The sequence below is a fragment of the Bos grunniens genome, chromosome 13, assembly GCF_055505025.1.
Source record: "Bos grunniens cultivar Pamir isolate PY7600 chromosome 13, Bosgru_T2T1.0, whole genome shotgun sequence".
In the NCBI taxonomy this organism is placed as follows: Eukaryota; Metazoa; Chordata; class Mammalia; order Artiodactyla; family Bovidae; genus Bos; species Bos grunniens.
Genome location: NC_141177.1, coordinates 58,008,375 through 58,023,974, shown reverse-complemented (window position 1 = coordinate 58,023,974; position 15,600 = coordinate 58,008,375). Strand labels below are relative to the sequence as shown.

At 38.8% G+C, this 15,600-nt stretch overlaps 1 protein-coding gene across 48 annotated transcripts in view; it reads right to left on the bottom strand.

The window, feature by feature from the left end:
• The window catches only part of ARHGAP21 (Rho GTPase activating protein 21), a 130,253-nt gene that overhangs the window by 65,339 nt on the left and 49,314 nt on the right, over positions 1-15,600 (bottom strand). For all 48 annotated transcript variants that reach the window (XM_086334426.1, XM_086334431.1, XM_086334447.1 and 45 more), the window contains 2 exons: positions 12,035-12,214; positions 9,520-9,544 (listed from right to left, as the gene is read on the bottom strand). In XM_086334426.1, the coding sequence (XP_086190552.1) occupies positions 9,520-9,544; positions 12,035-12,214 (205 nt within the window). The remainder of the gene's footprint in view (positions 1-9,519; positions 9,545-12,034; positions 12,215-15,600) is intronic.

Genomic DNA, 15,600 nt, shown 5'->3' with positions numbered 1-15,600 from the left:
GCGTCTTCCTAGTGACTCAGACTACAGAATCTGCCTGCAACGTGGGAAACCTGGGTTCAGTCCCTGAGTCTGGAAGATGTCCTGGAGTAAGAAAATGGCAACCCACTCCAGTATTCTTGCCTGGAGAATTATGGACAGAGGAACCTGGTCGGCTACAGTCCATGGGGTCCTAGTGACTCAGACTGAAGAATCTGCCTGTGATGTAGGAGACCTGGGTTCAGTCCCTGGGTTCGGAAGATCCCCTGGAGTAAGAAAATGGCAACCCACTCCAGTATTCTTGCCTGGAGAATTATGGATAGAGGAGCCTGGTGGGCTACAGTCCATGTGGTCACAAAGAGTTGGAAAGGACTGAGCAACTAACACTTTCACTTTCAAAGGCAGAAACAGCTCAAATCAATGGATAAACAAACTGTGGTATGTACAAACAACATACCATTGCTCATCCATAAAAAGGAATGTGCTGCTGCTGCTGCTGCTAAGTCGCTTCAGTCGTGTCTGACTCTGCAATCCCATAGATGGAAGCCAACCAGGCTCCCCCATCCCTGGGATTCTCCAGGCAAGAGCACTGGAGTGGGTTGCCATTTCCTTCTCCAATGCATGAAAGTGAAAAGTGAATGTGAATTCGCTCAGCCGTGTCCGGCAGCCTACCAGGTTCCGCCACCCATGGGATTTTCCAGGCAAGAGTACTAGAGTGGGGTGCCATTGCCTTCTCCGTGATACATGTGACACAAACATTAACACTAAAGTGGAAGAAGCCATACGAAAAAGGTTACACATGTATGATTCCACCTATATGAAATATTTTGAATAGGTTAAGTTCCTTGGGGACAGAAAGCAGATTGGTGGTTGCCCAGGACCAGGCCAAAGGGAGAACAGTGAATGACTGCCTACTGGAGACATGGGTTTCTTTTTGCGCTCATGGAATGTTCTGGAACTAGATAGAGGGGGCAGATACACATTGTACACACGCCTTTTAATTCTGTGCTAAATGTCACTGAATTGTTCACTTTAAAATGGTGAACTTTATATTAGTTGAATTTCACCTCAAGAAAAGAAATGTTTTCGACATGGATCCCTGATGCCACGTGTAGTGCACAAGCAGATATACCACAATTTAGTCACCCATTCATATGCTGTGTACTATTTTGGTCAGCTCAATCCAGTGTTTTATTTAATATGAAAAACCAACTATGAACAATTCTGTACAAGTATTTTGCAGGCATGTTTCATTTATCTTGGGCAAATACCTGTAAGTGCTCTTATCATTTCATGCACACACACACACACACAAAACAAAAAAAAGTGTTATCTGTCATTATGTAACTGAATCAAAGATGAAAACCAATTGCAGACATTAAAGTAATGATGTTTTATCCTTAAGCCCAGCAGATTTAAGCCAACAGTACATGTTCAATTATAAAAACAATGAAGAAGCTAAAGAACAAGTCTGAAAGGCTAATACAATGTTAACCAAATTTTATCTGAAAGTTGAATCAGTGATTTTTTTTTTAATACTGCTTGACTTTCAAGGGACCAGAACCCTCTTTATTACACATTTTCAAGAATGAATTATGTGAGAGTAAAGAGCTTTCTGAGAAGCTGGGGTAGGAATTGAGAGAAAACTCTAGAATCAGACTGTTCAGTTCTACCACTTGCTATGTAGACACGTTGTGCTCCTATTACCTCATCTTAAAAATGGAGGTGTAAATGTATGGCAAAAACCACCACAATACTGTAAAGTAATTAGCCTCCAATTAAAATAAATTAGTTTTTTAAACAATGGAGGTGATAATATCCATCTCAGAAAGCTGTGATGATTAAATGAGTTGACCACACAGAGTCTTAGTGCAGTAACTGGCACGTTGTAAGTTAGCTGCTGTTGCTGCCACTCCACCCCATCACCACCGCCATCATCACCACCCCAACCGTTATCATCACCCCATCACCACCTTCATCATCACCATCAGCACCATGAACATTATCATCAATTCTACTTTGTAAAATATTTTCAAGACAGCTTAAGACACTTATGTTCAACTGAACAGCATCAGATGTTAATAAATGTATGTAATTAGTATATTTACCAAGTTATTAGTATATTTACTATATGCTAATATGGACTTCCCTGATAGCTCAATTGGTAAAGAACTAATATACCAAATATTAGTATATTTACTAAGCTATATTTAGTATAACTACCAGAGGAATTCAAAGCTCAAAAAACTTAAATTTCAATACAATTAAAAATGGATCCAAAGAGGTTCAGTTAATGCTCCTTTTCAATGATATGAGATGAGTGAACCCCACTCAGTATTTCTACATGTCAAAAGTAACAAGAATACAATCTTGACACCCTACCACCATGCCACAGACCATAGATCTACGCATAATAAGAATTTCTTCTTCTAACCGATTTTAAGGTCCATATTTTAGTGTTCTATTATCCTGAGGGAATAGGTCTTCAATCTATTAATGGAAATCAATGGCATAAAATATACTCAATTTTCTCAGCTCTTCAGAATTTAGCTTTTCATTAAAGTGAAGAACATTTGCTCTCTAAACATAGTGAGTACTGTTCATTAAATGATGAACTAGGCCAATTATATTTCTCTCTGGGGGAATTTGGAATTATTATGATAAGAGAGGAAGGAAGGAAGGAGATGGTGAGCATGTACTTTCTACAGCGGTCAGCACATGAGACAATCATGTATAATCAAAACTATCTGTAAACATTATTTAAATCATCCTGTAAATAGTGGAGTTTGGGCCTCTGGAAGATCATACTTCAAGATTTTGTTGTTGATACTCTGGTTTTAGCTGCTTTCCAGGTCCTATTTCTGGTGTCTGGCACATTTGGGTATCCTAAGGCAGAGAGTGAAGAGGAACTAAAAAGCCTCTTGATGAAAGTGAAAGTGGAGAGTGAAAAAGTTGGCTTAAAGCTCAACATTCAGAAAACAAAGATCATGGCATCTGGTCCCATCACTTCATGGGAAATAGATGGAGAAACACTGGAAACAGTGTCAGACTTTATTTTTGGGGGCTCCAAAATCACTGCAGATGGTGACTGCAGCCATGAAATTAAAAGACATTTACTCCTTGGAAGGAAAGCTATGACCAACCTAGATAGCATATTGAAAAGCAGAGACATTACTTTGCCAACAAAGGTCTGTCTAGTCAAGGCTATGGTTTTTCCAGTGGTCATGTATGGATGTAAGAGTTGTACTATGAAGAAAGCTGAGCACCAAAGAATTGATGCTTTTGAACTGTGGTATTGGAGAAGACTCTTGAGAGTCCCTTGGACTGTAAGGATATCCAACCAGTCCATTCTGAAGGAGATCAGCCCTGGGATTTCTTCAGAAGGAATGATGCTAAAGCTGAAACTCCAGTACTTTGGCCACCTCACGCAAAGAGTTGACTCCTTGGAAAAGACTCTGATGCTGGGAGGGATTGGGGGCAGGAGGAGAAGGGGACGACAGAGGATGAGATGGCTGGATGGCATCACTGACTCGATGGACGTGAGTCTGAGTGAGCTCTGGGAGCTGGTGATGGACAGAGAGGCCTGGCGTGCTGTGATTCATGGGGTCGCAAAGAGTCGGACACAACTGAGCGACTGAACTGAACTGATGCTGTTTAACTTTGAATTTGGAGATGCCCTATTTGTTTTTTAGAATTAACACATCTTCCCAAGGTGGCTTAGGCATGGGGAGAGTTCTATTTCTTGCCACTAAAATATCCTTCATTAGAAAACTCTAACATAGTCTATAGAGCTGTTTAGTTAGAAGTGACTGCAATCACAAAATACAAATTTTTACTACTGAGAAAGTTTACAGAATCCCCAGATATCTTTTTTCCTACCATTAACATGCTTGAATATAAAATGTAATGCTGAAATAGAAATCCAACAGTTATTGAAGCATCCAACAAAATGATATACAAATTTTAGAATCTTGGAAGTGTCCCTACACCTAAGCTGAGCCAGAATTTTTCTCATAGAACAAGTAAAAGAGAAATAATGGTAATTACAAACCTTCAATTATTCTTATTTTGACTATTATGAAGTTATGATTTAAGGGACAACAGGATGTCAGCAAGATAGCAATTATTATTATCACCAAAAAATATTTTTCTACCTCAATGGCCTTTTTCTTGTATACAGCATCTGCATTATAGTGCAGAAAACTAACCAACAAGAATGAAAAATCTTAAAAATCCAGAGAGTACACATATATACAAGATATGAGAAATAATATATAACCGAATGTAAAACTTGGGTAAAGGAAATATTCAGAAAGTTAAGTGGCAAAAAGAGACTCCACTAAATTGCCAAGAGTAAAAGAACAACAAAACAGAACCTTTCAACTGTTGCACAGAATTCTGGCAACCTAGCAGGATCTCTTAGGAGCTTGAATAAAATTCTGGGAATTCTTTTCTCTCCAGTGATTCTAGGCACTGACTCAGATCACTGCACCGGAGGCTGGGATTCTAGTTCATCAAATAAAATTCATAGAAAAGGATTTTGTAATCTCAATACTCTTGAAAATAAGTCTGAAAAGGAAATGAGACTATAAAATGAATATTGAAACATTCAGCTGAATCAAAATAACAGATTACAAGTCGTCTGTCTCCAAACAGGTTGTATTTTTAAAACAGGTCTATAAATAACTGTTCTCAAGTCAGAAGAAATTTTTTCACAGAGAATATGTTCTGACAGACCATCCGATCAGTTTATTTGAAATGGTGCTGTTAGTACTAACTGTAAGTTCAGTAGGCCCCTGTGGACCAGCCTGTGACCCCCCACTGCCAACTGGGATGACAAAAGCAAGCCTGGCCCTGAGCGGCGAAAGGACACAGAGCACCGAGAACTCTTTAAACCCATCCAGCTTCCCAGGTCCGCTGCCAGCCGGCTATTCAGGCTCCAGGAACAGGGGCGGTTGCTTCTGTAAGATGTCTCTGGGGCCTGTGAACTTGGTGCTTCCCTGACCTTCTTGTGAATTCTTTGTCCTTAAGTGTTCACAAATATGGAACTTTTGTTTTCAACTTTTTCAATTCAGAGATATTTCACAGAATTAATTTCCTAATGCAGTAAATGTATCCGGTATTTATCTACTAATTCTTGACACTACATAAGTCAAACAGTTTAAGTCAACAGAACAGCTTCAAAAAGATGGACTTCATACAAGCCTGATTTGGAAGTCCAGCTCTGTCACTTAGCTGTGTGATCCTAGGCAAGTTACTTTACAGCCTTTTCACCCTCAGTTTCCTCATCTACAAGAGGGGAGTATTGTCTTACACCGCAAAGCATTATAGCAAGGCTTAAATAGGATAATAGCAAGTATTATGATTCCTAGTATAAAGTCTTTGATCATATATTAATTTCTACCACCCTCCAAAAATTTTTTTAAAAATCAAGCAGTTCTCCAAGTATATTACAAACATACCTAGATGATTGCTTTAGGTATTCTCATAACTCCATATTCTTCTTCTTATGAAGAAAACATACAGATGTTCCAGACTTTATAAATAATCTTAATTTGACAGATCTTGCTTTGCAGGAGATAAGGTGCTTGAATTTATATCTCTCTTATTTTAAAAATCTTAGCTATGTCGGGTTTATTTTAAATCTTTTATTAGCATTTTAGGGCTTCCCTCATAGCTTAGATGGTAAAGCATCTGCCTGCAATGCAGGAGACAACAGTTCAATCCCTGGGTCGGGAAGATCCCCAGAAGAAGGAAATGGCTACCCACACTCCAGTATTCTTGCGTGAAGAATTCCATGGACAGGGGAGCTGGCAGGGTACAGTCCACAGGGTTGCAAAGAATCAGACATGACTGAGCGGCTAACACATATTAGCCCTTTAAGTTAAATTGTTAACCAAGCTTATAATTATTATCTCCCTCCATCTGTTGGACTCCTGATAAGTTTACTGCATTTCAATTATTTACATTCTTTGATTTTTAAGCTATCAACTATAATTCTTTTAGTTATTAATATACTGACTGTATTTTCTTAAACTGTTAACATTTTTATTACATATGATTATTCCCTCATTGACAGCATACAATGCCAGTAGAACAGCCAGATGATTTAATCTCAAACTATAGTGGTAACTTTCAGATCAAAACTCAGTTATGAGGGATAATAATCATTAAAGATCACTGGATATGTAGTCTTGAATATCCATTCTCCTAATAGTCTTAAGTATTGTCACCAGATCAAGCTGGACTGTTGGGTAACTGTACTGTTTTATTGCTCATCCCTATAACCTAAGGTTTTTCAACTTTGGCACTATTAAATTCTGGGCCAGATAATCCTCTGGGGGTGGGGTCTTTTGGGTGCATTGTAGGATTCTCACCAGCATCTCTGACCTCTCCCTGCTGGGTACCAGCAGCACACCCTCCCTGCCACACCAACTGTGACAACCAAAAATGTCAGCTGATGTTCTGTGTATCCCCTGGGGAGAACATCTGTCCCCACTTGAGAAGTTTAGACCAAACTTTAGACCAAACTGGACCACGGGCTTTTGAAATCAACTTACGCTGAGGAAATTGTTAAAAATATTCATGTAAAAGGATGGTTTGAGGATGTTACCTACTATATTATCTTTGTTTCCATTATGAGGAACCACAGGAGAAATCTGTCTCAGACTTCAGTGCAAACCAGATGTTGTTTTCTCATGGACAACATGAATCCTTGTGCTCAGTCACTCAGTCATGTCCTACTCTCTGCGACCCCATGGACTGTAGCCCACCAGGCTCCTCTGTCCATGGATTTCTCCAGGCAAGAATACTAGAATGGGTCGCTATGCCCTCCTCCAGGGGATCTTCCCAACTCAGGGATAGAACCTAGGTCTCCCGCATTGCAGACGGTAACTGTGAATCCTCAGCTAATCCTTAAATAATAATCCTTCCTTCTTTCCCTCTTTTTTTTTTCCCCACTGGGAAAGCTTCAAAGCAAATTTACAGCCCATCTTTGATAACAGTGTAGGATCTATAACACACATTCATGTGGACTAAACCTCCTGAGTGTCAGTTTAATTCATCTTTTCCCTCATGAAAAAATGAGGCTTTTCTCATAGCTCAGTTAGTCAAGAATCCGCCTGCAATGCAGGAGAGTCCAGTTTGATTCCTGGGTCGGGAAGATCCGCTGGAAAAGGGCTAGGCTACCCACCCCAGTATTCCGGCCTGGAGAATTCCATGGACGTATGGTCCAAGGGGTCATAAAGAGTCATACACGACAGGGCCACTTTTCACTCTCCCCCATGAATATTTTAATCTCATTTTTATTTTAGTATAATACGTGCATGTGAACACAAATTCTCTTTTCAATGAGATTAAATATAAATTAATAAATAAACAGTATGTAAACTGTAAATTTTCCCAGCAGACCACACCCTTTAGTCTCACTTATCCATGCCAGTCCAAATCTTCAGCTGGATCTGTATCTTTCAAGTTTTCCCTTTTAAATGTTTTATTCTCTTCAGTCAAAACATATAATGAAACCTGCTCACTTCAGTGAACAGATATGTCAGAAATATAATCATCTGCAGATGATTTACAACTAAGCTCTTCTACATTTATTAGCAGTATATCTCTCCCAGTAGAAACTAGAACATGAGAGGCGTTAAACTCTAGGTGCAGTGCGTCTGGTAAGTAGTCCAGGCGTTAGCACATCAGTCCACAGGGTGATGGGGAGACAGAGCACCCACGCCTTTCTCACGCTGATGCTGGTTCTGTCAGTTTGCCTTTCGCCACTGAGGCCAAGTAACATTTGGAATCCATCCTGAGCCCTGGAGCATGACAGATGGTGACACAGGAGTGGCCCATCTTGCACTACGGTGATAACTATGAAGGGTCCTACCTCACCCTGCACACTCAGATTATTTCTCATAGTACTGAAAGAAACCATTTTCCTCTCATTTGAACCCTGAACATACCACCTCAAATCAGAGATGCTATTACAAAGGTGTATCAACTGGGGAGAGGATGAACACTGTATGGCCTATTCAGGCAGGGGAAAACCACTCAGGAAAAAATAAAAAGGAGTACTATTAGTACCTACACATACAATATGGTGAATCTCAAAAGTACTATGACAAGCTGTGGGATGGATTAGGAGATTGGGATCAGCATACATATCTACTATGCAGAAAGTAGGTAACTAAGGAGAACGTACTGTATAGCATCACAGCACCTACTGTGGTGACCTAAATGGGAAGGAAATCCAAGAGGGGATGGATGTGTACACGTGGCTGATTCTCTTTCCTATACAGCAGAAACGAACACAACACTGTAAAGCGACTATACTCTTATTGAAAAAAAAAAACCAAAAACCATGCCAAGTGAAAGAGAAAAAAGAGTACACATTGTATTTTCTGTTTATAAGAAATTTGGGAAGACGCAAAACTCATCTATCGTGACGTACAGCAGATCAGTTGTTGTCCAGGGCCAGCAGTGTTGACGGCCCAGCGGCACAAGGGAACTTTACGGATGATGGGAAGGTTCTTTTCAAAATCACACCTTGATTGGACTGGTGGTTTCCCAAGTGATGTATTTATCAAAACAAAACCTTAAGTAAATAATACATTTAACTGGTGCAAATAGGTATTCTTGCTAAAAAGGCATCGCTGCAAACAAAAGATAAAACATCGGACAAAACCAAACTGAAGAACACTGTACAAAAAAAACAAAGTTTCAAGGCCACGGATTTTAAGGAAAGACTGAGAAGCTGTCACAGACTACAGGAATCAAGGGGTCATGAAAAGTGAATGCAATATAAAATCTGGGAACAGAAAAGGGGCAAAATCCAAATAAATTCTGCAGTTTAGAGAGGAGTGTCATACCAATACTAATGTCTTGATTTTCTTAGTTGTACCATAATTATGTTTTTAACGTTGGGGGAAGTTGAAAGAAAGAGTATACAGAAACTCATCACTATTTTTACAAGTTTTTAAACACCTAAAATTATCTATAAATAAGTTTTTTAAATAGGTGCGTTTTATTGTGTATAAATTTTAACTCATTAAAGTTCATATAAAATTAAAACAAAAATAAAAACGGCAGTTTTTACTAAATAACCCTATCCTTAGGCTGATTTTCCTTTCAAGCCCATTAAATATGTTTAAATCAAGAGTAACTAGAAGAATCAAAATATTTCTCAATATTTGAACCAATAAATCTAGTAGATAAAATACACACCAAATCACTAAATTTATAAGATTACTAATTGCATAAAAAAGAACTCAGAATTACTTTCCTTAGAACCATGATACTTTCCCCTACATAACACTTACATATAATTGACAACAAAATCATCACACATTCAGATCATGGTGACACAAGGGAATCCATAAAATCTTGAAGACTACAGTAAAAGTGTTTAATTTCTATGACTTTCACATCTAGAGACTCTTTTATACGTGGACTCCAAAAACTAAATCATCTCATTGAATGTTACTTAAAGAAAGGTAGGAGATGAGTAGAAAAACTATCAGAGAAAAATTAAAACTTTTATAAACATACCTCCTCTGTTGCCATTTTCTTCATCCTACAAAACAAAAAGTATAAATTCATGTGAATACATGTTTAAAACTGGTAAAATCACAGCAAGGCTCAACTAAATTCAAATTGCTCGCCTGAAAATGTGCCAATTACAATCTCACTAACAATGCCTTTTGCCAGAAGGATGAAGCTGTCATGCATGGAGATGAAAAAGCTTCAGGTAAAGCCAATTTAAGGAGGACAACAGAAGTTCAGTTTCTGACATACTGAGTGTAAGCTGCCTAAAACAGACATCCAAGGAGAGCTGTCAGAAGCGGGCAACTGTATGGATGAGGCTGGTACCTGGAAGACAGGGCCGGGTTGGTTCATCACTTATGTACTAAACCTTAAAAAATGTGCTTTTCAAGGCTACTACAGCACTCAGAACTATCTTTGGATAAGTTGGTTCCAAATTGCTATATCTTTAAAACTTTGAGGTTTATCTACTTGCTTGCATTCATTGCTACCATGCTGTCTTGCCATGTTGTCTACCTCTAGCTGGGAAATTAGAAATGCAATTTTGAAAACCTAGCATAAAAATACATTTATTCAAATATTTGTTGAGTATCATATGAAAAGCAATGTACTATGTACAATGTACTATGGAACGAAAAACAAACATTTAGTGAAGGGTTGATAATTTGTTATGTAATTTTTGACCTTTATTTTGGCTGCCCAAATACATAATTTTTTTTCCTGGTTACAAGCTCTGTTCTGAGACTGTTCTGGCAACAAGGCTGCCAGCTACGTAACATAATAAAGACACTGTTGAATTAATGGTACATTTTCTGAAAACTCTACAATATTAATTTTTATACATTCCTTTGAAGTGGATGAACAAGTTTTCAAATTGAAAAGATTTCAATAAATATTTTCCATGTAAAAGTTATAAGACTAAGACTTATTTGCAAGAACATCTGTGTTAAATAACAGCATTAATCCCTAAGGTTTAATGAGCAATTACTGTCTGCCAATTTCTGTGCTATTTTACATGTATTATATCACTTAATCAACCCAGCCACCCGTGAGGAAGGTGCTGTCACTGTCTGTTAAGAGACTCATTCAAGGACATAAAGCTGACAAAGAGCAGAGATAGGATTCAAACCCAGACTCTTTTGACTCCAAAGACTGTGCTGCTAACAGTTACATTGAGCCACTGAAATTTCTAGAAATATTTTCCAACAATAACAATGCATTTTAAATCTATGTTTGGTAAAATTATCTTTTAAAATCTGTACTCTCTATATCATCACAATCTAATACTCTTCTTCAAAACAAAACCCAAAGACAAAAACAAAATTATCCTTAATATGTAATTAAAGCAAGGGACTCTATTACTCTCCTACGTGACCTAGTATCTAAGTTATACTACTTAAGGCATTTTTTAAGGTAAAGTAGATATTTAGGGAATCCAGTTCAACTGTTTTATACATTTTAGGAACACCAATCTGGTCAGTTTAAATCCCAAAGGTAGCAATAATTCATAACTCTTAAAAATTCTTTAGTAGTTTTAAAAGTTTATAAGATATTTTCCAAGAAAAATATAGTTTAAAAAGTGTGTTGTCTTCAGAAGTAATATGATACTATGTTATAAAAGACAGGCCTAGATTCATAGATATTTAGATTTAGAAGAGACTTTCAAATCTTCTAGTACAATTCCCTTTAATTAGAATGGAAATCTAGAGCCCAAAAGAAGTTAAGTGTCTTGGTCAAAGTCCCCCAAGTCTTCTGAATGTCATTATTTCCATTACACTGTTGAGCAATAGTTAAGCATCAGGCATTCACGCTGGCCAAATTCAAATCCTAGGTCTACCACTTACTCATTACATGACTCAGATCAGTTTCCACATCTGTTATATGGGGCTAATAATAAAGTGAGATAACGCTCATAAAGAATAATAAAGAATACAGAACAAGTACTCAGCATGTCAGCTGCCATCACAGTGATTCCATTTGCCTTTTATTAGACCGTGTTCCTATATGTTGAAGCCTATCAATGTAATTCACTCTAGTGAGAAGCTGTGATTTTAAATTCTGACTTGCCATCATATTACATATCTGAAAGTTAAGTATGAATCTAATTCCAATAACTATACAACTATCCAAATATTTTAATGAACTATTTCCTCTGCATGCTCTGCCCAGAAAACTTATCCCCTTTCTAGATATTAGAAAAAGCAGGATGAAGTTTAGAATTAGAAGTGATAGTAAAAAAAGATACATAGTTCAAAATGAGTATGATCTTTCAGAGGAGATTAAAGTTTTATTCCAGAAGATGGAATATATCTAAAAGACGGAAAAGAATATAATAAAAACGCAAACAGACTGGGTTGGCCAAAAAGTCTGTTAGAGTTTTTCCATAACATCTTATGGAAAAACCCAAAGGAACTTTTTGACCAACCCAGTAACACTTAATCCTTAAAAGACAGAAGGCAGGATGAGAGGAAGACAAGGAGACAGCAACTGCCTCGTGTTCTACTTTAATTACTTCTCTTACCTTAAATGAAAACTGAATTGCAGACTCTGGGGGATAAACAATAAAATGCCTCAATGTAAAACCAAAGCCTTGAGATGTTCTTTTCAACGTAACTGTTTTGGGACCTGGCCAGGAGAACATTTCATCTTCGGATGGTGATACAGTTTCACTTTGTTCTTTTCCATCTTTACTTTTTGATACCTAAAAGGAAAAGACATTTAAACGTTAACTATATAGCACAATACATTTCATCATTTGGGGGAAATGTTATGTGTAAAAATATAATAACTGAGTGCAGAGGGGACCTAACTGGAGAAAAAGAACCGTATTCTGATTCATGAACTATATGTGGCATAGAAAAATCACATAGATCATCAAAAACTCAATTTTTTCCAAGAAAGGGATGGTATGAAAAGTTAATCAGAAGCAAGAAAGAACTCCTGAAAGTGAGACATAAAATGACAGGTTAAAATTTTAAATGCAATATACATAAGCGGCATGGTTTGTGGAGACAGAACTGACACAACCAGAATAACCCCAGCAGGAGAACTGAATAAATTATAAAAATTCATACTATGGACTCTTAAGGTCATTAAAAATGATAGTAATAATAAGAAAAATGAGTTATGGCTGGGGATATTTATTATACACAGAATTTTAAAAAGAAGTCACACAAAAAAATTTAAACGCAATAGAAAAACTAAAAGACAACACAAAGAAAATCTCAGAGCATTAAGGATTAAGAAACAGAAACCACGAAAAAAACATGAAACTGTTGCTGAGTAAGAACCCTAAACATGTTGTCAGTCCAATGACAGCAAAGGACATTAGAAAATAAGAGACCAGGCTTCAGGTTCTAAGCATAAATTCAGTATCCACATAAATAATCCTTCCCAAACCCTGGCTTTCCGGTTGTGTGCTTTCCTCTCCCCTGACTCTTGGCTTTTATCTGGTCAGAAGTAAAAGCCCTCTGTAATCTCAAACCTAAGAGCCCACCCCTTCATCCCTCTCATGCGTCAACCCTTACAAATTCTTCCATCTGAGGCTGACCCTACTGCCCCTCCCCAGCCCCTCACCGCCCCATGGCCTCACCTCTCCCTTAAACCAGTTTCATTTCACTCTTCTGCCTTCTCTCACCTCCTCAGAGTCATCTGAGAAAACCTAGACCTGGATAAATCAACATTGCCTGCTCTGCACCTGCGCCTGTGCAGTTGAACACAGGTAGACAAAAACAGAAAATTAAGCCGACTGCTTTCCCTCTAAGTTCATGATCACCAAGCTCACACAAGCCTTCAGTGTTGGTGTCCATTTCTCTGCAGTCCATTCATCCGATGACTATTCCATACCTTCTCCCCTGCCCTCACTTGGCGCTGATGACCCTGCTTTTATTACACCACGATGAGTCCTTTGTCGCCTTCCACATCTCCCCACCTATTTACCTCTGTCCCACGTTCTCCTGTCTCCTTCCTGTGACAATGGCTGCACTCCCCATTGCTCTAAGGTCCCACCACTTAACGGAGTAGATCCCAGTCCCTCTTCCCAGACAAGACATGGTCCCACCCATTCTTCCCTCCCTCTCTTACATCACACTTTCTCCTTATGATCTCATTCCCATGGTGCATGTGTACATTTTTGTAAGCTCTTTTATCTTAAAAGGACAGCAAAAGTCCTCTCTGACCACAGTCTTCTCCAGCTTCCACTTTGTTTTTCTACCTTTAGAGCAAGACCCCTTGGAAGTTATCTATGAATGCTATCTCCAATTCTTATTCTCCCATTTGTCTCTTAAGTCCCCTTAAATCAGGCTGTGGCCTCCCTATATCCCTGAAACTGCTTTTTTGTCAAGGCCCTGAAGGCTTCTACATCGTTATAATGAACAGTCAATTCTTAGCTCTTGTCTTGGGTGACTGGTAGTTGGTGCAGGGATTACTTCCTGCTGGAAAAATTTCTCCACATGACTTTCCACACTGAATTTCCCCCTAATTCCCAGGCTCCCTCTGCTCAGTCTCCTTTGCTATCTCTTCAATGGCTCAACTTCTGAATTAAGGAATATAAGAAATCAACCCTGAATATTCATTGGAAGGATTGATGCTAAAGCTGAAATTCCAATACTTTGGCCACCTGATGCGAAGAACAGACTCATTGGAAAAGACTCTGATGTTGGGAAAGATTGAAGGCGGGAGAAGGGGATGACAGAGGATGAGATGGTTGGACGGCATCAATGACTCAATAGACATGAGTTTGAGCCAGCTCTGGGAGGTGGTGAAGGACAGGGAAGCCTGGTATGCTGCAGACCATCGGGTTGCAAAGAGACGGACATGACTTAGCAACTGAACAACAAAAGGGCTCAAGTGGACCTTTCTACCTCTACTCTGGCTTTTGGTGATATCCTCAATTTTTATCTCTAGCCCAGACACCTCCCCAATCTAATAGGTATCTCAAACCTAATATGTCTTGTCTACCTGGCTGTTAAGATTTTGTATGAAATTACTAGTTCATCACAGCAGTTGTGAAATGTCACCTTTAACAAATGACAAATACTTGAATATGCTTGATTCTACTACATTTTTAATTTGTTTCACTGGTGAATCTTATCTATCCCTCTACAACGATATACCTTACATGAAGGTATTCAAATTAAAAAAAAAAAAAAAAGTTCCTGGAAGCCATTTTTCAAGAGACTTCTAAATCCTAAATATTTTCATCATAAGTCAATATTTTGGCTGTTACTAGTTAGAAAGAAAGAAAATGAAGTCGCTCAGTTGTGTCTGACTCTTTGCGACCCCAAGGAGTGTAGCCTACCAGGCTCCTCCATCCATGGGATTTTCCAGGCAAAAGTACTAGAGTGGGTTGCCATTGCCTTCTCCAGGGGATCTTCCCAACCCAGGGATCAAACCCGGGTCTCCCACATTGCAGGCAGATGCTTTACCTTTTGAGCCACCAGGGAAGCTCCATTACTAGTTAGCCATTCATCAATTTCATTTACTTTTCCATTTGGGAAGACACTAGATAGTAGCATTTCCCCAAACCTACAGTAGGGGAGACCGGACCAAGTCCATTCAACGGAATGCAAGAGTTATAAAACATAAAAATGAGCAGTGTTTCCACACACTGTCTGTGTGTTCCCAGTTGCTTCAGGTCAGTTCAGTTCAGTCGCTCAGACATGTCCGACTCTTTGCAACCCCATAAATCGCAGCATGCCAGGCCTCCCTGTCCATCACCAACTCCCGGAGTTCACTCAGACTCACATCCATCGAGTCAGTGATGCCATCCAGCCATCTCATCCTCTGTCATCCCCTTCTCCTCCTGCCCCCAATCCATCCCAGCATCAGAGTCTTTTCCAAGGAGTCAACTCTTTGCATGAGGTGGCCAAAGTACTGGAGTTTCAGCTTTAGCATCATTCCTTCCAAAGAAATCCCAGGGCTGATCTCCTTCAGAATGGACTGGTTGGATCTCTTTGCCAGTCCAAGGGACTCTCAAGAGTCTTCTCCAACACCACACTTCAAAAGCATCAATTCTTCAGCACTCAGCCTTCTTCACAGTCCAACTCTCATATCCATACATGACCACAGGAAAAACCATAGCATTGA